This window comes from Diachasmimorpha longicaudata, chromosome 1 (genome assembly GCF_034640455.1).
Source record: "Diachasmimorpha longicaudata isolate KC_UGA_2023 chromosome 1, iyDiaLong2, whole genome shotgun sequence".
In the NCBI taxonomy this organism is placed as follows: Eukaryota; Metazoa; Arthropoda; class Insecta; order Hymenoptera; family Braconidae; genus Diachasmimorpha; species Diachasmimorpha longicaudata.
Genome location: NC_087225.1, coordinates 11,609,229 through 11,636,409, shown reverse-complemented (window position 1 = coordinate 11,636,409; position 27,181 = coordinate 11,609,229). Strand labels below are relative to the sequence as shown.

General features: G+C 38.4%; 3 protein-coding genes across 7 annotated transcripts in view; 1 reads left to right on the top strand and 2 right to left on the bottom strand.

Moving 5' to 3' along the window:
• Window positions 1-59: 59 nt before the first annotated feature.
• On the bottom strand, window positions 60-22,731 carry LOC135173067 (uncharacterized). Of its 2 annotated transcripts, XM_064139667.1 has the most exons (7): window positions 21,823-22,731; window positions 21,036-21,165; window positions 6,554-6,631; window positions 5,972-6,153; window positions 3,747-3,945; window positions 3,506-3,612; window positions 60-3,011 (listed from the first exon to the last, which is right to left on the bottom strand). In XM_064139667.1, the coding sequence occupies exons 2-7, from the start codon at window positions 21,076-21,078 to the stop codon at window positions 2,886-2,888; spliced, it is 735 nt and encodes a 244-aa protein (XP_063995737.1). In that variant the 5' UTR covers window positions 21,079-21,165; window positions 21,823-22,731; the 3' UTR covers window positions 60-2,885. The 2 variants fall into 2 exon arrangements, with proteins under 2 accessions (XP_063995737.1, XP_063995747.1); XM_064139677.1 differs by lacking the exons at window positions 21,036-21,165; window positions 21,823-22,731 and adding an exon at window positions 14,242-14,544.
• On the top strand, window positions 12,039-20,498 carry LOC135172922 (calponin homology domain-containing protein DDB_G0272472-like). Of its 4 annotated transcripts, none has more exons than XM_064139458.1 (4): window positions 12,039-12,198; window positions 16,365-16,739; window positions 17,968-19,655; window positions 20,087-20,498. In XM_064139458.1, exons 2-4 carry the CDS (start codon window positions 16,457-16,459, stop codon window positions 20,348-20,350), a joined length of 2,235 nt encoding a protein of 744 aa, XP_063995528.1. In that variant the 5' UTR covers window positions 12,039-12,198; window positions 16,365-16,456; the 3' UTR covers window positions 20,351-20,498. The 4 variants fall into 4 exon arrangements, with proteins under 4 accessions (XP_063995528.1, XP_063995537.1, XP_063995512.1 ...); XM_064139467.1 differs by lacking the exon at window positions 12,039-12,198 and adding an exon at window positions 15,794-16,071 and having other exon boundaries at window positions 17,971-19,655; XM_064139442.1 differs by lacking the exon at window positions 12,039-12,198 and adding an exon at window positions 15,794-16,071.
• Window positions 22,732-23,495: 764 nt separating the features above from the next.
• LOC135172952 (forkhead box protein O) overlaps window positions 23,496-27,181 on the bottom strand; it is a 49,506-nt gene continuing 45,820 nt past the window's right edge. The window contains exon 8 of the mRNA XM_064139515.1: window positions 23,496-25,687. The gene's annotated coding sequence lies outside the window, so the exon portion shown is untranslated. The remainder of the gene's footprint in view (window positions 25,688-27,181) is intronic.

Genomic DNA, 27,181 nt, shown 5'->3' with positions numbered 1-27,181 from the left:
AACGAGCTTGGAGTTGGAGGGTATGGAAACGAGTATTCACCATTACATTCCCATATCCCTTTGTTTTTCATTTTTTTTTCTTCCATTGTTTCCGGGACTCTCTCGTTTCCAATGCCAGGCATTAACGTTTATTACTCATTAGTTATTTTTATTTTAGGGGCTGTCAACCTGATTATACACTATCGAATACGTATTCAATATCAGGCAAGTTCGTGGAAAGAACCGACGATATGTATTTATGTACAATTATGTCTTGTTATGTTGTTTTCTCTCTCTTCCTCTGGATTTTTTTATCGCGAAGCTTTTGAGGATGTCGTGGGCATCCCACTGAACGAGTTTTCGGAATACTTGATACGGGAATTGAATTGAAGGCCACAAAAAAAATTATTTCTCAAATGAAATAAAAACAAACTATTCCAAGTCATGTTTTGTAGACACGAACTATTCGTAAAGTTCCATTTTCCTACCAGTGTGATGAAAATTATATTTACAGTTGCGACCATGAAATTCGGACTAAAGGCTTTGAAACTGATATTTTGAAGACTAGGCCGTAAATTTTCACCCTGTCAATTAAACTGGGGAATTCTATTTTACGCATAGGGCTGTAAAATTCTGTTACGAACTCCATCATAAAACTGGCTTTACGGACTTGGAGTACTAGGACTCCTTTCGTCACTCTGTAGATGAATATTCTACGGCTTAAACTTGACAATTAGTTCTATAAACTAGGCTGTAATCTCGTGAATTACAGGCCTATCGGATTGATAAAACATGAAAGTTCTACAAAAGCGTTTAAATGGAAATATATCGTGTCAATGAGTCGAGTAAATTTTGTCTCCAAAAAATATAAAGTATGTTCACATTTTTCCAACTCAAGAATTTTTTTTACGATTCAAATCTTAAACTTCTCAATTTTAGATCTATTGAAAACGCCGAGAAATTCCGTATTTCCGTGGAAATTTCTAGGAAAATGTTTTGTTTTATTCAGTTATTCAGTTTTTTGGCGAGTCATGGAACTTTCAGAATAATTCAAGAAAATTCACTTTTCTAAGTTCAACCCTTGGGCCATTTTCTAATGGGTATTGATCGGTGGTTATTTGAAGACATGAAAATAATTGATCAAAGAGTCAAATTATTAATTAATTTTTCATTCATTAGCCATCTCTATCATTGACAATACATGTTGCCCATGAATTATTCATTTTTATAATGCCTTTATGGGTCAATAAAGCTGAATACATTTGAAATTTGCATGAAGCAAGAAAGCTTTTTGCGCGTAGGGGATGAATCAGCACGTGCGTGTTACCAACTTCAAGAGGTAGTAAAAACACTCTCCTTTTTAAAATAGTTGGTGAGATAGCCATGACATCCTTCAAAAACTAGCCCTTTGTCAAAAGTATCATGAATCGCAGTTTTACAATGACAGTAAAAAATCCTTCTCCTATAGGAGATTGCTCATCGTCTAAAATGTGAACGAAGAATTATACCGAGTAATGTTCATCCTCTAGTTAATATTAAACTAGTATCAATTATTAAAGACGTGCTAAAATGCCATAAACCTATTTTTTAAATCATGTTTTATGTCCCCCTCAACCTTGGACAGGAATTTCCCTGATCTACCCATATACGGCTCACCATCTAAATCAATCTCTATTCGCAACAATGACTCATAATTATACTAGCCACAATTCTACATTTCAAAATTATCAACATAACGTCTTTCATAAACCTAATACTCCCGGTGAATTGAACAACTTTTGGTATGACAATTATTCAAATTTTCTCTCTCATAATTTCATGTCATGTTTTGATCTTCAAAGCTATTATTTCATGATCATTTACAATTCTTCAATCTAACTTCCAAATATTTATTACCATTTCTATATAGAGGATATTCTATACTTAATAATACCACTATTTTTAGAAAGTCAACTAGTTTCTACATTCAACAGAAATTTGTGTTTTGACGTGAAAGCGGCTATTCATATCGATTTTTTTTCTTTAGTTTATCGAATAATTCTCAATCAGTAATAATCTATAACATAATTTACATCGCTTGCTCAAGGTGTAAATGATTTCTCGTAAGCCGTCTTGAACGTACAAAATTAATTTACCCATTAACTCTAGACGGGTCGCCCTGTGAAGGAAATGACGTACCGTATCGGGAAAAATTTTAATTTTCCAACTACAGAAAAAAAAGATTTCCCACGGAGAAATGATTTTTTTCCACGTCAATGCAAGTGCTCGAGATGTGACGATGCCGGAAATTCTGTAGACGCATTCGGTAAAGTAAATTCACCAACGTTTTACCCGAATTAATACGGATGCCATTTTCCCGCCCCGACGGAGTCGTCGGATCGCTGAGGGTGACCAATCTAGGGTGAAAACGAAGTGCTGCGTTTTCATCAGGCCAATGGTATTCAGAACCCTCTGAACATAATTACTGTCTTCGATAAATATTGTTCGGCGCTTTGAAGTAGGAATGAAAATGAAAAAAAAATCCGTTGGGGTAACGAGCAACCCCTGTGTCCTCGTAGAGGGCCGATAACTCGGTAACAAATACATCAACAGCGATAATTCAACAACCAAAACACTAACCAAAGCTTCAACTAATGACAACGATAATCTCATCAGATACATTAATACTCTCCTAAAGTTCAGTCACTCGTATCCTAAATACTTGAGTTAAAACGATAACAATTGGAAAGCGCATTAAGCATTCCTAAAGTCCATAGAGGGAAAAGGTAATTACAGTCTAATAGGAAATCGTCAAACATTTTCTCCCCGCAAATACCCCCTTCATCCGCCTCACATCCGTAATAACACTTTGTAAAGCAACGAGCTTACAAAGTCATACGGGGTGAACGATGGAGGGGGTCTGGACGCTATGCCTGATCTACCTCGTGGCAAACCTCCATGTAGTCGGGGTTGTGCATAATGTCCTTTATCATATCTTTCAGAATAGTGTAGCGTGGAAACATTGGATAAACTTTTGAGCTATTGTACTCTTCCTAGTAACAGAAATGATAATTCACTATTAAATATCTACGAATGAAAATAAATATTTTAAAGGTTGAATTCATCAACCATAACTCACAATCTCAATGAACTCAACTCATCTACATGAAAATTGTTGTGAAAAATTTAGGGAATTCGTTGGCAAACTCTGTTGGATTTCCATTAAACCAGTGGATTTCATCACTTGTGCGTTTGTTGTACAATTTACGGACTTGTACCGACAAATTAGACTGTGCAGGTCATTTTCCGCACGTCATGTGCGGTAAATGGTACATTTCGCACGCCTTCTTTTACCCACAAGCGATGTAAACCCTGTCGATTCTCTATCAATTGCGCCAAACTTATAGTGAATTGTTAAAGAAAATATTTTCTATTGGCGGACAAATTAATAGAATTTCAGGAGAAGTTTAATGAAAATTGAATAAAGATGTTCAGCAAATTCCTCAAGTTTTTCCTTGATTTTGTTTCCGTGCATGTCATTACTAACCTTGAGGTCTCGGATGAGGTTTCTAAGGCCAGTGTATTTCTTCAGAAGTCTGTAGAGATCGTTCGTCATCTGGGTATTTTCAGTTTCAATCTGCACAGTTGTCAGGTCTTGAGATATGGAATAAAGAATGAGAATAAATTTTAATGATTAAATCTTGAATCATAATGGGAATAGGTACAATTAGTCGGAGATTAAAATTTGTGAATGGATGGATGAATTTAGAGTGAAAAAAAAAACCTACTCTCGAGACGATCGATGCGTTCTCTTCTACTCTCTGCCTCTTCAGCAAGTCGTGCTGAGGTCTTGACACCCTCACCGCTTTTGTGGGTTTTTTCCATAATGGCACAGGCGCGCAATACAAATGCCGGCACAGTTTCCTGCTTCTCCTGTCTCGGTATGTCAACGAGGGTCCAATATTGGGTCTCCAGTTTAATCACGTCCTGGGGAGGGTTCATCAAAGTTTTTTGTGGTTTATGAATTTTTATGATAAATTGATCAACAGGTGAGGATTTTCTTTTACGGTTGCCGCGTTCAACTGAGTCAGTTTGGGGGGCACGAGTTACTTAATTACTTTGGAAAGTTCATCAGGGGAATTATTATCCATCTTTTAGGTGCTTCATGGTGGAGTGTAATTCCCTCCAAGGAGGATTTATCAGAGATAGCGATATCAGTTTTTTTCGTGCGCAAAATCTTACTTTCCTCACAGTCTTACGGAATGTTCAAGTTAATTTTGCATTGAAATTTAACGAAGAATAATGGCGATTTCCTGAACACTTCTTAAAATTTCGCGTAGACTTCCTGAGCACTCCGAGAAATGTAACAATAAGCGTTAAAATCACTTGAGAATTTGTGATAATTGTACAAATTACATTGACTCTGTTCTCTTAAATCTTGTACCATGTCCTCTTTCAGCAAATTTAATAACTTTTTTTTAACAGTGTAATAATTCTACTAGACGATGAGATTATAATCACATGAGTCAGAAAATTCTTTTATCGCCAGCATGAGTCGTATAAAATATTATGACTTGAGCCATAAAACTCAATTTCCTTCACCGAATATGAAAAAGCGCATTTCTAACTTTGCTTTCCTCATGAAATTTTCCTCATTATGGAAGGCAAAGTATGCTATGATTGGATGAAGAAACACAAATAAGAAAATGTGTTATTCCATGAGACTGAGTGAAGTATTCGAAGTTGTCTGAACTGGAAATGTCTCATCAAGTTCCTTGGGAAAAGTTAATTTATGTTCCATCGCGAATGGTTATCGAAATTGAGGATTGAGAGCGACATTTTTAACGTAACCTTCGGCGTAATTACACCGATTGAAATATGAAACGAGAGTCGCTAGTTCACTGTGAAGAGTTTGAGCTATATGGGATGGTCTTTTTATCGAACATTTTTTTTGACGTAAGTCAATTACAGTCGAGAGGATTCGACATTGGATTGAAAAATGGCATTAGAGCATAATTTATTCTCTCAGTGAATTTTTCTCTTTCATTCCAACTTCATAGAGGAAGCTCCGATTTCTTGGATCAATAGAAGAGGAGAGAATTACGCATGAGTTGATATTCACTCAATAAATCACAAGTTCTGAAACAATTTTTTCCAAGAGATTTTTATGAAGGAAAACACCTTTAACCAAAACCTTTGCGTACCTACATCAAGGTGATTAAAAATTTTAGTCTCTAGATGGTAATTTGATAAGATTTCAATATATCATGCTTTTCAAATTGAGAAATATACGCAGTAAATCAACTTTTTACTTGTTGCTTTTTCATATCTTCGTTACAGAACTAAATTGACTCCGAAAGTCCAAGGATATTCATTAATCTCATCCAATGAACTTCATCATGATTTAATGAAGGCGTTAGAACGGATGATGAACTAACCGATTTCAATAACACCTTGGACATTATTCTAATTTATTAAAGGCTGGAGCATGAGCGCCAGCGAGATTTAGCCTCCACCATAATTAAATCCAGGGATATAAATGACAACAACATGACTGAATAATAAATCGCACAACAATGAATGCCCTCCAAGAGCTGGGGAGAATAGCTCCATCCATGACCGTTCGATTATTATTGGATATTACGATGACCATCATTTTTATGCAACAACTAGTGCCACTCCGACCACACGCTCTTCTGTGTTGATGCCCTTTATTACGGCCTTTTCACTGCCAGATTCGATATTTACTTTTTCAATTAAATGTTTATGATGAACGATGATAAACAATTCATTGAAAAACCGATAATTTAATCCGCAGGTACAAGGGCACAAGGAAAGGGCATTAGCAGAGGTGAAGGGACGTATTCTGGAAAAATTACTGAACATTTCACGTAATCCACAATTGGGGATGATTATTCGGCGGTTTTTACGGGTTTGTAATTTTGTTTTTCACTTTTCAAAAATGAGATTTGTCTCTCCATGCAGGGGGGACAAATAAAAATTTCTTTCCCACCTTTATCATCACCTTCAGCAGATTGTACCGTTGAAATATATTCCTAACTTGTTTGCTGTCAGCGTACTTCGTCATGAGATCGACAAGTGCTCGTTTGGCTGTCTCATAACTGGCATCAAGACGTATTCTAACAGCTCTCAGGCGTTCATTAGTCTCAATAACTTCCTCCTTGGTTTGGCCACCTGAAGGTTCAATCGAATTAAGCCCAATTAATTATCAATACTTATTTCACTTCATCAAGTGGGTCACTGTTCAGTGCAAATATTGCCAAGGCTGAAGCATGAATGATAAAAGAACAGAAGGTGGGGGAGGACAATTTGGAGGAAAAAGGAAAAACAAAATTTGCAGACTCTCGCTCCACTGGCACGTGGTCGATGACTGCTTGTATTTGCTTTCAACCTGAGGAGAGGCAACAGTTTAGTTGGCCTGCTGCCAGTGTGTACCAGTTCGACTCTCGTAGAATCAGATTAAATTTTTTTTTTCTTGTCTCGTGTACTTGGACACTTTTTTTTTCTCTCTTTTTCTTTTTGAGTCGAACAATGGGTGATTTTTAACACTGATATTAGTTGGATCTGCACGTACTTGCCGTTCCCTCGTCCTTGACATCTTGTACGATTCTCCGCACGCTTTGCGTAAACTTTCCCACCAGATTGGTGCTCGCTGGAACAGAAATTAACGGATTAACACGTGTGATCTGGCGAATGGTGAATTTCGAATGGTGTGGGCTGGGGGGGGGGGGCAGATGTGGTGTGGGTTTCAATTCACGTTTGAAGGATTTCACGGATATTCATTGAAACGGGAAATATATTCTAAACGAATATTTCTCTTTACACTTGTGAATATAACATTCACGTAAAAATGGATAAAACTGTCGAATTACCTACAAATTTTGTCGGATTTTCATTGAACTTTATATTAGTTTCCCGCCGATATTATCGATATTGTCCCGATCCCTGGGGTTTTCTACCGCCTGTTCTCGATTTTCCCTGAATTTTTGTCTTACAATATATTGAAATCAGGAATTCTTTTGTCCCGAACGCATTCACGTGTGAACCTGATAGAATCCGTCTATTTTTCCCTTTATAGCCCTTTAAATTCATGTTTTTTCATTTATTGCTATTCGATAAGTCATCGAACATTCATGTTTCCAGATGGAAACAATCTACAAGCACAATGTACCCCGATGAAACTTTTACCATCCACTCTGCATTAATATATCTGAATTTCAAATATCAACTTCCCCAGTTTTTTCACGTGAACGACACGGAGAGTTGCAAACGCCCGAAGAATAAACCGGAAGGAACCGGTAGTCAGCAACAATCTCATTGTTCTGTTTTAGTAACAAGCTCAAATCCATCAATTTTTGTTGCTCCTGAACATTTCATGATTATTCAATTTCCAACGGAATACGTAGACGATTTACTACCGGACATCCTGGGATTTTCCCTCGATTCCCAATACATCGAACTGACAATCTCTCGCAGCACATGTGCCTGACCCTGTTTGATTCGCGCATTTTAACCTCTAGACCACTTTCGACCCTTTTTTCAATTTCTCACTGTTTGACAAGTCATCGAACGCCCATTGAACGCCAGATGAAATCACTCTGCAGAAACAGCATTTCAGCCTGAAATTCTTATCGACCACATTAATATATGTGAATTTCACCTATAAACTTCCCCCAGTTTTCACACGTGAACGAGACGGACAGTTTCAAACACCCGAAGAATAAACCGGAAGGGGTGGTTTTTGTTCAAAGTTATTCAGCGGTAATCTCGTTGTTCCGTTGTTCAATGTGACGAACACGGCGTATGAACAAACACCACGAGACATACGGTTTGATGCTTGTAGTGTTTTGTGACGCTCCGTCGGAACTTTCTACAGGTCATATTGCATACAAGCCCAACGATATTTGCACAGCATGTGCCACGCCCCACTATTCATATCGTATAACAAAAACATGGAGCTGAATTTATATCTCCATCTCCTCCCTATCGCCGTGTTTATGATTCTCTTTCTGCTCGAATTATGAGTTAACATTTTTCAATTTTCTCCAACTTTTTGTTTGGCTTTTCCATTGTCCTCGAGTTTGTTGTTTTATATATATATATATATATTTTATATTTTTCATCCTCACTATCCCTTTGTTTTCCTTTTGTGGCAAAACTCCCCGTGTTCTGCATGTGTGTGTGTGTGAGCGCATTTTTTTTACATGTGTGCTGGCTCTCGGTTCGGTGCGGTTCGCCGCTTTATGGTCAGATCAAACGTATCGACCACGAAGAGGCTTTTGCGGCTTTTAAACGTGATGCCACATGTATCTCTCACCTTCCTGTCCATGTATTCTAGGTTTTAAACGTCAATCTAGCGATGAAAACCCGAGATGCGAGATACTTCAACAGCAGCTTTAACGGATCAAAATGGGGTGAGTTTTTCATGGTATAACGGGGACGTTGAGTGAGTGAAATTTAATGGAGCTTTTTCTATTGTTGCTTTTGAGTAGAAGCTCATTCTCTCAACAATTTTTCAATTTCCTAATTTGAATTATAAAGGGCTGTTGCTTAGAACTTGATGAAATGTGAATGAACGATGTGTTTATGGTCATGTTCGCAGGTACCTGGGGGTCATGGTCTTTCTGATTGGTAAACACCATGACGAGGTTGGACGTCTGTCGAAGACCACAGTTTTTTTTGGGACATTGTAAAACACCTGTATACATAATGTATGTAGGAACTGTTGGAAAAACGTGTAACACAGGGTTCGCTCCTCACCAGGATCATACGTCTCGAGGGGCACACCGAGTGAAGGCCCCACCTCGCAAGGGGCGAATTTACAAGGGTTTTATTTTATTTTTTCTATTTGATCCTACGGGGAGGAGTAATGAAGGGGGTGCGCGTCCCTGGGGTCTTAAGGGGAAACGGAACCGATCTGCCGGTGCGAATTTTTCAACTTGTTTTTTCTCCTGTCATTATTTTTTATATGTGAGATCTTTCATTGATTTGATAATACAATTATCGAGTGGATGAGGCTGAATTCAATGGAATTTTATTGATAAAAATCAATAATTATCATTTAATAGACTATTCTAAGAATTCAGGGAGACAACGGCTTATTCCGTTTCTCCTAAAGGCTTTATGGATCTCAAGGGCCACCGAGAGTCTATGGGGCAAGATGGTCTGATTTCATTGTCAAATTGTAAGACTTATAGTTCGGAAAAAAATTTGTTATATTGCTAATATTGGATTGTCTTTGAAATTTTTAAATTCGAGGAAACTACTTCTTTGTAATTTTGAATTGGCAATTCTTGGGTTCAAGGAAAACATTGTTCGTTTTTCTCAGCAGTTAATTTTCCTTTATCGACCCTATATGTTGAAGTTTCAAAAAGGTTTACTTTGCCTCAGTCTTTCTCATGGATAGCGATTTTTTTTTCAATTCCCGGTTTTATTGGAGTTACATTGGCCGATTCAGCACACCCGCCGGGTGGAAAACGACACGATACGGGAGATTTTTTTTTACTCCCCTGGTTTAAGAGACTTTTTGTTTTTTTTTTCGAGAGTTTATATCGATCGGTTGTGTACATAATCCGCCTGTATACATGAAGTTTCACAAAAAGGGATGGTTAAAGCCCTCCGGATAAAGTTCAAAGGAGGAACGACTTGCCAATAGAACAGCGAGGTGCTACTCTGGATAAATGGGAAAAGAATGAAGAATAAGAAATTCAAACTGGCTTGACGTGAGGCAGTTATATCACCTACAGTTGTTGGAAACATTGAACAAGAGTATAAAATAAATGGCAAATTGCTTTAGACACAGTATCGCCATCCAGAGAGTGAAAAAAGTACCTCTGCTGGAGAATTATCTGCTTCACGTGAGAATATTTGACGAAGTGGAATAAATTGACTAGAGGAAAATTAATCAACTTGATTGAAGAAAATTGAATATCGTGTGGAAAAATTAAATTTTTGTTGCTATCGTCGGAGCTATCTCGATACAAAATATGACTGTTGACATGAAAATTTATCCCATACACAAAGACATATTGACAATCGCCATCGAGTTGATCAGATGTTATTGGCAAAAATATTTTAAATTATAAGTGGATTTATTAAAACAATTCACACGTACACGCCCATAACATTTTTGAAATTCTGAGGTCAAAATTGGCTATTCGGGCATAGAAAAGGGAAATTTGTTGAAATCCTGGCGGAAAAGAAATTAAGGACGTGGAAAATTGTAATTGAAACCATTACGTATTTTTAGTGCGTACGCACTCGTTACTATTAATTTGGAAAAGACCATTTTTTGCTAAAAATTTTTAAAATTCGGTTAGCGATCAATAGCAGTGGCCACCTAAAATTCCGTAGTGAGGCTTTATATCGGGGCTGAACTATTTTTTGGATTTTTTGTTTCCCCGGAGGCAGGTGATTGGCGTTTTTTTTACCAGCTTTCCCCAAAACGTGGTGATATGAAATGCCATTTGCTTGTCATTATTACACAATATGTTCAATGCATACGTGATTGGATCTTGGTCACAATGGTTGGGTCCAAATTACCCGGAAATGTGAATTCAAACTGGGGTATCGACAGGACTTTTATACAATCGATGTTTTTTTGGAATCAAGTCGACTCGTTTTCCCTGTCCAACGGGTATTGGGGGCTTTCTCCAGATTCCCTGCCACCTACACTAAAAGAAAAATGCATGTTCTCCAACACAGTTTACTGCTTGAACCGAACAAATTTCAACTTGGAAATTATTCGGAATAAAAAAGGAATATGTCCTTCCATTTAAAAAGCATCATCATGCCAATTCTAGTCAGAAACAAATTACTAATTTTCTTACAAACGTATACTATCTATAACCGACGGCCATGGCCGAGAAGGAGAGGGTCGCACTGGTGCCCCGAGGTTCGATCTCCGATCGTCGCAGGAATTTTTTTCAGCTTCACAAGGGAGCAGAAGTCTCGTAAAACAGGACAACTGTAACTGACCGAAGGTCAGTTTCCCTCAGGGTGAGGTCTTTCCTCGGTTGACGGCGAATAGGGACAGAATCGTAAAAATTCGAAAGGATATACGAATGAACGGAAGTAGGGAAGGATATCCTGGCTGTATTGTCATGAATGGAATTTTCTTTACCCCATTCTTCAGGAAGTATCTCTCTGTAATTTCCTACAGATCAATAATTTTGGAAATTTCACAATTCAGAAAAGTCCCACAGTCGACGAATCGAATTTTCCAACGTTATCATATTCCTCGGGGGACTGAAATTTCCATATTCCTCAGATGCTTGTTCAGAGAAGGTGCAATATGTGAAGTGAGTCACTCGTGAATTCCGCCTTCAGTGAATAGCTGGGGAAAAAAGTGAAGAAGTGAGGATGCATCTTCACTGGTCCATGGGCCTCGAGCAATGCTAGGTTTTCCCTGGAAAGGGAACATTCAAGCAAAGGAGTAAACCCTGTCCTCTCCTCGACACTCGAGCTTCAAAAGTTCGCAAAAATTGTACCTCTTTGGACGTAAACCCCTGGCAAAAGGACGACAGAACAATTGGGAGGATGGGAAACCAGACCTTTTATTCAGAAAAATACGGAAGGATAAGAAAAAAACATCGTCAGAACTTCATTCTGATTATTCTATGGGGCCCAGGGAGTTTGGTCACCTGTGCAAGGACTCACTGTCATATGATTTCCGGTGAACGTTTCCTAAAGGGCATCCCAAAAAAACCGTAACGCAGACTTGACACAGCGTTCACCAGGACAATGACCGTGAGATCCCAACGGTATTTCTAATGACAAAAATAAATGAATGAAAATTCGATGAAGAGTTTTGATATTTTTTGCGATCCTGTCCACTTCCTGTCTCAGAATCTCCAATAGTAAGTAAAAATGCACAATTTACCCTCAATTCTTTTAAGTTTACGACAGCGTGATTGTGACAACATACAGCTAAAGAGTTGTCGTGTAACCGGTGGCAAAGGTCTTGCAACCTCTCGGGCTCACCCAAGTCATATTAATAGTGATTAGCGAGACGCTTCAGTGAAACACGACCTTGCACTGCTCTCGTTGTGCCGGATACTAACTCTTTAATTTCGCGAGTGAACTTACTCCGCCTCAGACAATCACTCATCAAATATCCGTTCAAATCCCATTTTTTTCCATCTCTTAAATGGTTGTGTCACGCCCTGTGTAATTGCAAGAGAACATAAAATGAAAAAATATTCTCATTTTCAACAAATGGTAAGAGAATGACCATTTTACCGAAGATTCATTTGACGTTCGATTTATGTTTTCATGAAGTTCAGAGCGTGTTATTAAATTTTCATAATTTTTTTACTACTGAGCCTTCGAAGTTTACATGACAAATACGATGGAATATTCCGCAAATATCAAAGCCCCAATTACTGTGATTATAAGTTCTATGAGTCAGTCGATTATGTGTCCATTATCCCTCCGACAAAAGCAGAAGTTTAGGAGCAATTGCAAGAAGAAGCAATCATTGTACCCTTCGCTCCTCCCCCACAACCCTTACAGCTGTCAGCTCGATACAACAGAATAAATCACAAGTGCCTAATGGTTCTTCTCGATTCTAATTAATGGATTTAATCAACGAACCCTAATTGGCGAAGTCAGTGAGAGTATCGAATTCTATTTATTCCCCACATGAATATCAACATCATATCCCCAACAAGCGATAAAATACATAATTATATTATATATTTTATTGTTTGCAAGATTGCAAGCCACAATGTTGCCCAAGGAAGTGAGATTAAAGTTGCGGTTGGTTGGACCCGCTAACATAGGAGAAGCTTCTCAGAAAGAAATGAGATAATACAGTGAAAGCATTTTTTTTGAGAAATTATAGTGCATTATAAATTTTTTTTCAATTATAGCGCCTTTGGGATGAAATTTTTGAGGATTTACGACCGAGTTTCCAAGGATTTCCGTGACAGTTTCCTATGTATAAAAACGAGAAAAAATTTCCGACAGCGGCACTGGAATTTTTCCTCACCATCGCTAGTGATAGCACTAGAATTTTTCTAGCGAATTTCTCTCTGAGCAGATAAGCACGCGCGTGCGGAATAGTTTTTTTCAACTCAAGTAACAAGTTTCCCATTCTCGTTTTAATGCTTTTCAGAACCATAAGTCTCTGAAAATCCGTAACTTGGTTCTGGAAACTAAAAACTTTTTTTCACTCCGTGTATCCCTTTGTGGTTTGAATCAACCCTAAAACTGAGGTATTTTATTCCCTCGACAGAAAGCGTAATCCAGTAAAAGGACGAAACATATATTGAGCAAAGGTTGATTAACATATTGTATTATACTGAGAACAAATACTGTTGACCTAATCTATTATAATTAGAGGTACTTAATGGACTTACCGAACCGCAATGCAACAATAAAAGTCTATTGTGAAATTAATTTGAAGGTTGTATTTCGTTTTGAAATTCTGAACTCTCTGGACCTGGCGTTAAATTAATCTACTGTGTCAATGATGTTCGTGATCTTATAAAAGACGAAACATCTGTTTTTCCGTGACCCTGTGTTTTGAATTACGTCGTGAAGTTTCACTAGCAACTGCAGTACACACGCAATTCCAACAATTTATCGAGATGCTCTCGATTGATTAAGAAGATGCCCGCGGGTGATGCGTCATTTTTTGTAGCGAACATTTGTTCTCTCTTTACGATCCTCAAGTCACACACAAACAATAGTTTCTAGTTTCCATTGTACATATGTGAATTTTATGTGAATCTCTGTCGTCCTCACATCTAGCGAGCAAAAAAATCCTGAAAATGAGTGGAAGCTTCACAAATTGTAAGAGAAAAAATCTCTGAACAGTAGAAATTAACGAGCCTCAACTCAGTTCTTGACAGTTCACTAGTGAAGTTGTAAAATGATTCAAATCAGTTTTCATTATTGACCTGTTTTAATGAACGTCTTTGAAGCCAATCAACTTATGGAAATTCACGTCGTGCGAAAAATCCTGCTCTCGACACCTGGGGATGAACGACAGGGTTGGAAGAACGAGGAGAAAGTGTTCCTTGACTTTATCAAAATGCAGTATTCTTTAGCCCTCAGTTCTCTCTGTAAAATTCACACAATTGGGGACAAGCGAAGTTTGCAGGCAAATATTGCAAAAAAATTCTTGTTCCGCTACAAATTGTGAAAAAATTACGTGAATCCCCTGGATTTCCTTAAAACTATTGAACACACAGACGAAACAACTATTTTTCTCTGAACACAGAACTATTTTTATGATTAATTCCCCGCGACACCTACCATACATGAACTATCGTGATGTATCCTGTTTCCTGTAACGTGAAAACATGTTAATTCACGAAACGAGAGAGGCAATTGGATGTGTTGCCGTATGTGTACAAAGGAGAGACACGTTTGAACAATCGATTGAACACGTGGCCAATGACAATTTCCGTGTTATGATGCAATTGACACATTGATAGAACTTGAAAGTTCAACGGGCGATGGATGAGATAACGATATAATGACGTTTTGGGAATTTCCCATGCTGCTAGCACTAGAGTTATGTCGATACTGGGCAAATAATCCAATTGAGTCTGTCTTTTTCACGTTTTATGGTCTGTTATTATTACTGGTTACTACTGGCAGTTCTTTGTTGCCAGACGTCAGACGTATTTTCGAATGACTCAAAATTATCTGCCTCATACACTTCAGGGGAAACAAATGTTTGGATAACACCGGTAAAAAAATTAAAATACCACTTCAAGTGACGGAAGTGGGATAGCCTCGGCTTTTGAAAGTGAATTGTTGTGATAATTAGGATAAATATTGAGGGTTGTGAATTATTTTCTCTATCATGATTTACATAAAGTAACGAGAAATCTTTTTGTCATAATAAAAATCAACATTTTTTCATTCTGACTGACGTTTTCGTTATTCCAGTTAATTGTTACTTACAGCATTATCAGCACCATCATCACTTAGAGAGCGAAATAATTAATTTGAGTAGTATGAACAACCTGCTGTTGAACCATTGAGCGTAACGAGGAAAAATAAATAAAAAAAAATTATGCATGTCGATAATAATTGTCCCAGAGCAGAAAATAAAGTCTGAAATATTCCAGAAATCAATTTTTTCCAATATTCATTTATGAACAGGAAATTTGGTAAATGAAAATTGCTGGATCACCAGTGTCGTCAATGCTAAACGACAAAAAATAGCCCAGCATACACTGGATCAAAAGTTATCTTATGGGAGAGATTTTTGTTCCACATCTAGTATCCACATCACCTCTAGTCCATTCTCAGCAGAAAAAAAGCTTCAATGAAGTTTCTGTATTCCCATCACCCCGGAAATATCCGTCCACGATTTTTCCCTCGAAACAAGATTTCATCTCTCTGCAATTTCCAGGAAAAATGTTTTCATCTTTCCATGCGCATCAGAAAAAATTTTTTTTATTAAAAGAGCATTTTCACAAGGACGTTAATAATCCATCCGCGAGATGAGGTCCCTCTATTCTCGACAATTGTTGGAATTATGAAAGGAATCTGAGAATTTATTAGGATCGCGTCAGGTCGACGAATTGCCAGTGGTAGGTAGGACTGGTGTGAGATGAAGAGCGATGTCAATTGATGGTGACGGGGCGAGCACCGGGGGGCCTCCCGCTAGCCTATCTGTGCGCAATGAGCCTAGGTACATCACCAGCATGATGCATAAAAAAAGATGGGGAAGAGACAACGAGGACAGATAGCAAGAGTCAGAGTGGCGGATGAGTATCCGGGGAGCGAAGGGGGCCAGGGGGGGAAAGAGAGTGAGGGGAATAGTGAGACGTCCATTTAATTCTGTGACGAGTCCCTGGCACCGGCAGTGTGTCAAGATCACTTCATCTTCAGTGGTGTGTTGGTCGTGCGCGCAAACTATTCAGACTGGTACCAACAATTCAATTTTTCAAAATTGGTGCTCCACGTGGAGAAGAGAGTTGTGGGTTGCCAGGACGACGTGACTGATTTTAAGGGAAAAATTTTACCACCACAATCGATAGATCATTGCTATTCCTCACCTGTTGAGCTGATGAGTTTATTGCATTAGCGATAATGTAAAACAAGGGGTTTGGGCCTATTCGACAAAAGGCATGTGATCGTTATTATCTGCTTCACTAATATTGCTCCTTTTTTAAATTTCGAATGGAAACTTTGTTATTGCTGTCCTGTTTCCAGTGATACATTTGATTATCACAAGTCATCACCTGAAAGTCCTGTGTGAAAATGAATTGGTGATGAATAATCCAGAATTCTGGGTGTCCTACAGGGCATTTTATGGGAAATGGGTCTTGTCAAATGAAAGACTGTTGGATTAATATCTTACTCACATCAAAGTTTAAATGTAATAGAGAAAATGATCAATGATGAATTATTTCTTTTAGGCTTTTTAGGCTCAGCAGGACTTATCTCATACCACTTTAAACCGAAAAATCTTCCAATCAAACGAAACCCCGAAGATTTTTCAAGACAAATAATGGGGAAAGGCGAAGTGAGGATGTTTTATCTGATTGTGATGCTGGTGATGCCCGGCACATTAGTGAAAAGTAACTCAGCCACTGATTTAACCTCTCCTGTTGACGATCAATACCCGTGGAGTGCGCTGGCTCAGCGTAAAGGACCAACGGTTCAGGACACTCTGGAGTTGAAATGGACGGCAACAGATCGAAGCGAAAAAAGACCAATCGATAGATTGCTACAGTCACCTTGGAAGAAGTCGCCGGAGTTGCAAGCTGAGCATTACTCGAAATCACCATCTGGTTTGTTAGCAACATTCCTTTGCAATTGCTTTTTAATGGGAGATAAAAATACGGTAATTGGAGGGAACACTGGTGGAGTGCATGTTGCTGTTTTGAGAATCGTTAATTCTAATTACACTGTAATTGGGAATGGAAATTGTTTGATTATGGAATCGAGGAAATTTCCGATTAGATTGAGGAGGGGTAACGGGGTATGTTTCGAGAATATTTGGTTAATCCTGAAATACGGAGGGTGTAAAATTTTATGACATTGGTAATCAATTTTGACATTTGGAAATATAGATTTTCATTGAAAAAAAAATTTTTTCATCGCTCTTCTGTAAAGGGGAATTCCATGCACATTCCACGTACGTAAAAATAAATTTCAGACATTCCGATAGAATATAGAGTTTGATCACTTGCGGAAAAAGGGTTTTTCGACTCTTGGGAAGATCACACTTACCCTCGATGAACGCTGTACATCTCCCACTCATATATATCGAAATATATTATGTTTAAAGCGGTGGAAATTTCACCTCTCGCACACTCTTGAATTCGATCGCTCACAAAACAATAGAAAAACACAAATGTGGTACATTTGCATGCGAAACAGTGAATCCTATCGAAATAGAGTATTGCTGCCAGTGCAGAGAGAAACAGGTTTGAATTTTATGGAACTCCCTACTCTCTTTTCTTTCTTCCAAATTAAAATAGCATTTGTGGGTCTTACCGATCGACATTCGAGCTTATTAAGTTTGTGAGACATCGTAAATAGTCTTGCAATGAAGAAAATTCTCCTCTAATTGGGACCAACAAGGGGGCTTTGTCCCTTACGTTATAAAGCTTGAAGTGAGATTATATCAAATTATATCAAATGGCTCGAAATGATTGCACTTGGTTCCAATCAGTGAGAAATATGATCATTGGGACGTCTCATGGGAAATCATGGGATTCTGTACGACTTCTATTCGAATAATTCATACTCGGATGGTAATGTGCACTTTGTAAGTGTCCAACATCAATTCTAAAATTCTAATGAGCACATATAGAGGGGAACTATCTAATTCTCTGGAAAGAATTGCTTATTCTCATGTTTTTGCTAATTAACTTTCAGAAGAAATGTCCTTATGAGGGTTGCACTACTCCTGACTTTATGATTTTTCCCATCTTATCATTCATTCCCCGACATTTATCGTCCCACAGTTAAAAAATTCAGCATATCTCTACTAAAGTCTACTTTTTTCACCAGCAGGTCAGAGAATCGAAGACCAAGGTCCCGGTTCAATGGAGATCTATCGACTAACCAATCTCGATGACGCAAACTTGTACGCACAACCCCTTCCTCCCTGGACCAACCCAATCCCCCATAAAAAACTAATGAAAAATAAATCTTCGAAGGTTGTTCACGAAGAATATAAGAAGCTCCATAAACCAGGAATGAGAAAAAAATTCTCACCCCTACGTGAGACACAAACGACTCATAAGGAGCGGAAAGACAACGATTCAGTGGGTGTGCCGGAACTTCAAATTGGGTGTGAAGGCCTTGAGGCACCGATAGAGCCATTCAGCCGTGAGCCAAGATCAATTTCAGTGAAAAACGAGTCAAGTCAAGAGTACGCTCACGCTGAATCCGAAGTACCACCTGTTCTACCAGTTCATCCAGTGACTATAGACTGGGATTACAATGAGGATGATCAGCCACGTCACTACGAGGATATGGATGAGCTAGTAAAGTTGAAAAATTTGGAGATGATTTTAAATAAAAAAATTAAACATCGTGGAGATATGAGACCTGAGCAGGACTCAGACGTTGAATTTGATTTGAAAAAAATGCCACTACGTGGTGACCTCGTTGGTGGTCGTAAGGTAAGGTCAATATTGGACAAGCCAGTGAGTTCTAAAGCCTCTTCGAGTACCATGGACGGTCTCTGGGGTTTTGGTGAAAATGATGGTTATATTTCAGGGGATGAAGATGAATCTGACAATGAACGAGTACAAACAGTGGCTGAAAGAAAACGACAAGAGTATCTGAAACTTCAACGTGAGGAGATGGAGAAGAGAAGACGAGAGCAATTGGTGAGACAAAGGAATCAAGAAAATCGGAGAAATGATAACCAGATAAATTCGGAGATTGAGAGGATTCACAAGGAGTATGAGATGAGGTTATCGGCGGAACAGAGGGATCAGGAGAGAAAATTAAAGGACTACATTGAGAGAAATCGTCCAATTGTTGTTGATAATCGGGAGGAAAGGGATAGGAGAGTTCTTGATGAATTTAGGAGAACATCGGGGGCCAATGGTTACAATAATCCACCCGGAAGAGCGCACGGTCGTTCAAGAGGCCCATCACCACCGATTACATATCCTAGTTCGTCACGAGTTGATGATACAGCGAGAAGATGGGAGGCCGAGCAGCGGAGACGACAGGAGGAGTATCAACGGCGGAAGGAGGGTGAGCTCAGGAGGGAGGAGGAGGAGAGGAGGAGGCGGATAGAGGAGCGACAACAGGCGTACAACCAAACCAGTAATCCACGTGAGACGTTGGCGGAGCAGAGGAGGAGGATGGAGGAGAGCAGGAGAGCGGACGAATGGAGGCGGGAATTAGAGAGGAGAAAAGAGATGCAAAACCAGAGCAATAATAATCCATACAGAAGGCCGGAGGAGTGGCGAAAGGTAGAGGAGAAGATGACATGGGAACGGGAGAATGGGAATGATGAGGAGGAGAACCGGAGGAATCAAGCACGATTGCGAGAGGAGGAGAGGCGTCGTCGTGTTATGGAAGAGAAGCAAAAAAGGTGGGATGATGCGAGACTGAATTCACTTCCTGTCAGTGCGAGAATTATACTTGTGCCGAATTCGTCAGTCAGGTCGTCCACCTCGTCGCCGTTCGTTCATTCTCGAGGGAATTTCGATGATGATGATAATGTTCAATTTTCGGTAAGGATAATGATCTATTAGAAATATGTCAAGTAGATGAAGGACTTTTACTGTCAACAGTGGATTTTGTCGAGCGTATGCTTGACTTGATGCGTCATTATTCCTTTCCTTTCTCACAGACAATTCCAGTAGGTAGGGACCGGCATGATCAGACCGTCCTTACAACTCTCATTCTCTAAAAACGCTTTTTTCTGCGAAAAATTTGGTTCAAGTATTGACTGTTTGTAAATTATTTGTAGGGCTTGTATTTAATTTGAAAAATGGTTTTTTCAAGTTTTTTCGCATAATTAGATGTCGATAGTCAAATGGAACCCGGGAAAGACGGTAATGTTCGGCTACAAATGTAGACAAACATTTCACTGAAGATAAAATATGCAAAGTACTAGGATATGCTTAATTCCAACTTTACATATGTTTTGAATCTGCTCCAGGGGATAAATCCAAACCGGCCTGGTCTGAGCGCCGGGAGATTTCCAGCAGCACTAACACCAAGACCACCAAGAATTTCACCAAGTCCATGTGTCTGGGCTGTAGTGCAATGCTGTCCCAACAGTGATCAACGAAGATTGAATAGTTGTTTTGAGTATTTAGGATGCCCTGGGGTTAATTGGGATCCCAACCCGTGCGCAAGTGCTCATTCTGATGCCGCAAGGGCACAAGTTGCTGAGTTCTACGAGAGTGCTAATCAACCATGACAATCAACAGCTTGAGGAAAATTCATTACTCTTCCCTCTGTCCCTTTTTCCATTTGACATTTTCCTTTTTATGTACGTCTTTTTATCGCTTTATATATAGCTATGCACATACTCTTGACGAATAAACGATGAATTATAGAATAAGAAAGGGGTGGTTTAATTTCTGACATTAATTTTATCGTTGTTCATTTCGGGATCATTACGTTGAATTTTGTATGTGATGTGGAATGGTATTTTCCTTCGCAGGTACTTCAACTTTTCGAGATTATTTTCCGGTACTTTTCTTGCTCTGTACAAGAGATTATAAAACACTTGGATCCAGTGTAAATGAAAATAAAATTAATTTTTCTATAAAATACTTTCTATGAACTGTTTTTAAAAAGAAACTTATGTTCCAAGTAGCAGAATTCGTTGACAGAACCATGAAAAACCAATCGAATTTCCGATCCTAGTTCAATATAAATCCAATAGAATTTCCTATAAATTGTTCGTTCCCCAATCCACTGACTTTTCCCGGAGTTTTTACTCAACTTTTCACTTCCTCCACATTACAAGCTATTTGAAAGAGCCTATGTAACCCGACCAACACGCAAATATAGTCCGAATCTCGTCTAGTCCCATTAACCCATCATGCTTTTCGTCGTTTCGCGGATGAAAATAAAATGGCAAACATGGAGATGCTTACCGTCGGTGCGCTGTGCGATACCACGCTTATCGCCTTTTCCCATTATTGCCCCCTTCTATCCTCCTTTTTTTTGCTTTTGGTCTACCGTCTTATCGAGCGCTCTGTCTCTCAGTTCTTCCGCTCCTGCTACCTGAAATATTGAGAATCGATCAGTGAAAATACGATCGACAAAACATAGGTTCACGATATGAGAAACCAGTATGTGGTTACGACAACAATAATCGTGATAAGAGCTATGATAACCAGTAAATTGAAATCCAGGACATTTTTCGTTTACCCGAGGCAGAGATTGGATTGTTGAAAAGATCAATCGTTATCCCTTCCAAATGTATTTTTTAACATCAAAGAAATATTTTCCTCAATTTATATTGTAAAGAGATACGTGCCACAGCACTGATTCTGCCAATTTCCCCCCGAATATCCTGAGCGTGAATCAAACTCGACTATTTTCGAGTGTATCACTGAAAAGCTGGAGAAATTCTCACTCGAGATGATATAAGTAAACCCATTCTCCTCAAACAAAATTCTGAAATCCCGATAAATTCTTTATTTCACTTTGAAAACTTTATTTCTCCAATTTTCCCCCCAGAATCCAATACAATCAAAAGTTGTTTCATACGGAGAAGCTCAGCTATATTTTTCAAAAATATAGGACTGAAGGCTGTCACGATCATTAAATTTATCATTTCCTTCACTGCGGTATTGAAATTCAATTGAAATGGAATATAACGCAATCAGATATTTACGGTGATGAAAGAAATGAAAGAGTCGGTGGATCATCACTCACCTTGGTTCTCGTGGCATTCCATTGATCACTTTAATCTTGGCATGATTATTGAAGAAATGCGAGATCGAAGAGTGGCGCGCAATTGGCTCAGTTAAGAGGTGAGCGATAAGAGACGCTTCGGGGAAGAAGTTGTGGTACTTTTAGGGGGAGAAAGTGTCGAACTGGGGATTAATCTTGTGACTACGGGGAAAGAATCACGGGAATTGTTCAAAGATGACTGGAGATTCTCACGAACACGCGTGCGTTCAACTATTTTTTTTCTCTAAATGACATTCAAGTCTCGTTTTCCTTTTTTCACGTTAATTATTGTGACAGCAGTGAGAAAAGTCAGATACTGAATAGAGGAAAGTTCACGTAGAATTTTGGAGGGTAGTTATCCCTCGTGTCAAGTGCACGTTCTGATGATGATAATTATCATTTTCTACCGGAGTTTCATGCAGTGATAATATGAAATTGTTACACGTGTTTTATTTCAATTTGTTTTTTCAATTATTTTTTATTGTTGGGGAGGTTTAAGGTGAGACTACCCCGACTGTGAACTTGAGTCGACTGGCTTTGCTCCCTTGCGAGCCAGTACCCGACGACAATAATCCCCCCTTGTATCCGACGACTAGACGCACCCCGGGCCGACTACCTCCGGGGATCCGTTCATGCGCTCTCTTCCAAACCTGCCTCCCTCTACGTCACGGCTTGTCTCTCAACCCTGTTCAACGGTTCAGCATCAACGATACCAACTAGGGAGGGATTTTGATGATCCTCGAGGTGCGTCGATTTCGGGGTGGTCACGACATCTAGTGTTGAACAATGGGGAGCTGTCTTGCTGTCCGGAGGGTTGATCTACCCAACAACGATACATTTTATATGATAACACTTATCACTTGATATCCATATGTTGGAAAAACCTTAACTTTGCGTATTTTTCTGGTCAAGTCAGACCTGGACAGTCCTCATCAGTCCTCAGTGATTATAAAATATGGGCATTTGAAAGATGACTATCTGCCTCCAATTGGAAGTGGTTTTTGTCAATGCATTACCTCGAGTGCTATTTGCCCAATTTTGACTTATTAAGACACGATAACTGGACGATACAGTCACCGCTTCCTCGGTTGGAAAGTGAGCGGCTTTTATCGGCTGTGGTGATTGTGGTTGGACAGTTGATGAAGGATAAGTCGATCGGCTGAAGGAATTAGAAGCTGGACGAGTGCTTTCAATGTTATCATGGTTACCGGCTGCATTCATGAAGATGTGCTGAAGGTTCGCGGTACGAGCGTAGTGAGCCGCACTGCATCGGTCACCCGTACCGGAAGGACCACTTTTTCGTACGCACACCTGACGTACTATTTTTTGTGACACAGAATGCAGAGCGAAATTCGTTTGTTTTCTTCATCTTGATTATTTAAAATATTTGAGAGGATCAAAGGATCTTGGAGATCGAGAGGGGGATACAAGTGAAGAAACGTTTATCGAAAAAGCGATCACGCTCAATGATGGCTTCCTAATCACGTTGAGCAGCAGCAACTGCATCTGCGTTTGAGTTCTTATCGAAGGAAGGAAGGAAGGAGACAATGGTCAGGGAAAAACATTTGATGTACCATAAAAATTAAACGAAATATTTTTTTCCGCGCCTTCAGCGTGCACCGAGACACTTAGTAGTTGAATGAAGAACAACCCCCTTTCTATACAACCCGTTTATTACATCCTTAATCAATCATATATTAAATAGTGTCATTCATGTTAAATGTACAACTAAATATTCTTTAAACATACTATTGTAGCTGTTCCATCTTACTCACTACGCGCATTCTCTCATCTAAACTCTTACTTTCTCCAAATATATTTATGCTACACATATGCATTACACACATCTGTGCGCTTGAATCACGATCGTGGGTGACAACAACACGTTTAAAAATGGGAAAATGTAAATAATCCTTATTCCAATGTATTTAAAAAATTGAATTATTAAAATTACGTGTTCGACCGCATTGTCGATGTAAAAAAGTACGACTTAAGGCAATTTTTCAATCAAGCTCTAATTTTTAGTTTACCACATGTTAAATAAGGGGCAACTGAGTCGGCAATTTTTACTTCGTCAATTAATTTCGTTATATTAATCGTATTATTATCAATGCCATTTTATTCATGATTGCATTTTCGTTTTCACTGAAATAAACTCAATATCTATAACTCAGTAGTTGCATTGATGTCGCATTTCTATTCATATTATGAAATTCACAAAACCCCTAGGCCGACAATTTGATTTTATGACATATTATTTATTATTCCATCATGTTCATTCGTTACATTGTTATAATGTGTAGGGTCCTATGAAATTCGTCTATCATTTTCCAACCGTTCAACGTCTTTCGCAATAATTTCGCGTTCATTATCATTAATCTAAAAACTATTATCTTATGATAACATAACAATCTATGTTTTCAATATTTAACTTATTCTTCCATTATTTTACTATCCATCTTTGTATATTCTCCCTCCGTGCGTATATATACATTAATATATGCACACGCACTTTTCTCTACAAATATGTCTTATAGTTTTATACGTTTTTGCACATTTATAAACTTACATCTTTCGATTCTAAATTTAATTATACTATTTATTCATTTTCCATTTATTTATGTATTTATTTATACTATGCCTATAACGTACGCAATCGGAGCCTCTCGTAGTTTCATATATTTTGATTTTTTTTTCAGTGTAAATTGAGAGAAATATTTGTACGCAATTTTGCTAAGGGACCGGTCAAGATTCATTTGGTAATCTTCTATGCAGGGAGAAAGAGCAGATTTCTAGAGTCAAGTTCATGATTTTCACAATCTTCCCCTCAATTGGATATTTTAAAATTTCAGGGGATCTAACCCTCTACTCATTTGGGTAATGAGTTTATTAGAGTGGAACAGGCCAATAATTAGATGATTACGACAAATTCTAGTTTCCTGATAAGACATAGCAATAGATAGTTTACTAAATGTGGCATTCAGCTCCATTCCAATTAATGATCAAATTGTAAATAAATTATTACCTAAATAAATTTACACGATCTTGTTTAATTGGAATGAGTCATTTGCCAAAAATATCATTTTTTCAAAAGAATATTTATATCTTTAGAAAAATCCTTTTTCTCCCTTCATAACGGGAACTCAAGACAGACGTCAGTTCGCTGAGTTGATTAAATTAATGCCATTGAATCATACCCGTACATTTCTTGTCAATAAATTGAAAATAATGAAACTGAGACCATTGCCATCCTGTGACTACGAAATATCCATTGATATAAATTATATTCAGTTTTCTCCACACATTTGTTTATTATTATCATTGATAAGTTTTATTTATTACTATTCATTATACAATCACGGCACAATTATTGACTAATGTAGCGAAGCGTCTTAGAGGGTTCAAGCACCGATCGAAATTATTGTACAATCGACGCTTTTTTTGTTTCTGTTTTTATGTTTTAATGAGAATCGAAACGATTAATTCAATTGTGGCGAGATAGTTTCATTTATTGAGGGCTTGTTGCTGGTTAAAATTAACTGAGGGACACTGAGTATCAGTTAGTAAAAAATCATGGCTATTAAGTTGACGGCCTGGTAAAAAATTTTTCACTATTTGAATAATTGTGGCTGAAGTTATCCGGCACAGGAACAAAAAGTTCAATTCATCGTCAGTATTTAGTTTTCTCTCTTATTTCATAATTATTATCTCTCTTATTACATCGATGTAGTTGCAACTACCTAGCATAAATTGCCATCCTTCAAGTACGTATATCTTCGTATTCTAGAATTATTTCTATATCTTATCACAAGCCGATCGTCTCGGCAGTCCTCCGGTCCTCGAACTCCTGAAACAAAAATGAAAAAATTTGCATCAGTCTCAACTTATTTTTCTCTCACATATCAATAATCCGTGAGCTATTTCAATTGTGTGAGAACTACGTCGGCTGTTAGATGAATTTAATAAAGTGGACTTTCTAGCGAAATAGAAGAATTTTCTGACTGATTCGTTTTTCTCATTTCAATCAAAACAAATTGCTCAATCGTTATTGAAAAAATATTGCAACATCGTCCTGGAGATATTCACCAAATATTTTTCACTGAAACCAGTGACAAACATGACCAATGCGTGAGAACTGAACTGTAGTATAAATGGAAAAACGTGTTCGACATTGGCCCAACCATATACCGATGGCCCGGTGTGTTTCGTTTTTTCTTTTATCAGTCATATTCCAAATACTTTGACAAAGTGCAGTCAACGTGCAGTGCCGTCTGACCAAAGCCGGACGTAACTACTGCGCAGTTTGACGGCCGTTGTCGTGTTTATTTACTTCTGGAATTTCTACAGGGGCGCAGTTTTATTGGTTTTTATACGAAATAGTACATAAATAGAAAAACGTAAACGAATGGACAATGTAAATAATGTGAGATACGAAGTCGGGTGCATGTACGCACTGAGAAATTTTAGTCCACAATTTCAAGTAAAAAATTTTTACATATTTCGTTGGTTTTTAAATATCTCGGAAAGTTGTGAATTTCCGAAATCTTAAATGAATTTGCAATTTTCATGTTCCTACAAGGAGCACATTTTATCGTATTAAGGCAATCTTTACACTACAATTCAAAACCATCTGTGTCTTAAGATAACCCCTCAATCTTGAGAATCTAACGTTTTTGAATTGGTGTGTTTATCATCTTAAATTACTTCCACTAACTATCACGTAACATCGCAATCTACGTATCCCGCTTCCCTCCGTTGTCACAAATTACGCAACCCCCCATCCTAATCGTGTGACATAATATTCGCGTATTTTCAATGGTGTTAAAGTGCGTGTCTGACGTTGATTTTGGAAAATGCTTCTGAGAATTATAGAGTAACCCTTATAATTCTCAGTCCTGAAATGTCGGGGTTGAAGGACCCTTTTACGAGGAAAGAATTTGAAAATTCTAAAACTTTTTTTTTCTTCCTTCTTTGTCAATAAAAAATGAAAAAACCACAAGCCTTCGTGGTTGCTCAATCGTCCAGTAGGTTACGACTGCCCAATTGAATGTATGAAGCCAAAAGTCATAAGATTCAACCCCGATCGGTGCCACTACGTCCTCACATACTCAAGGCACATGTGCTCATATAACTAAACGCGATTGAAAGGGAGTTTTGGCGCAAGCGTACTCCCTAGTTATACCCCCGTACAACCCCCTACTCCGGGGGTTAAGTCTGTATAGGTAATACTGTTAGTTCATGGGGAAAGTGACGTGCGGTCCTTGGTATGAGGCACTTGGGGAAGGAGTGAGTTTGGTCCAAGGGAAAATTCTAGGAAGGGGATGGCCACGTGGCGCCGTGG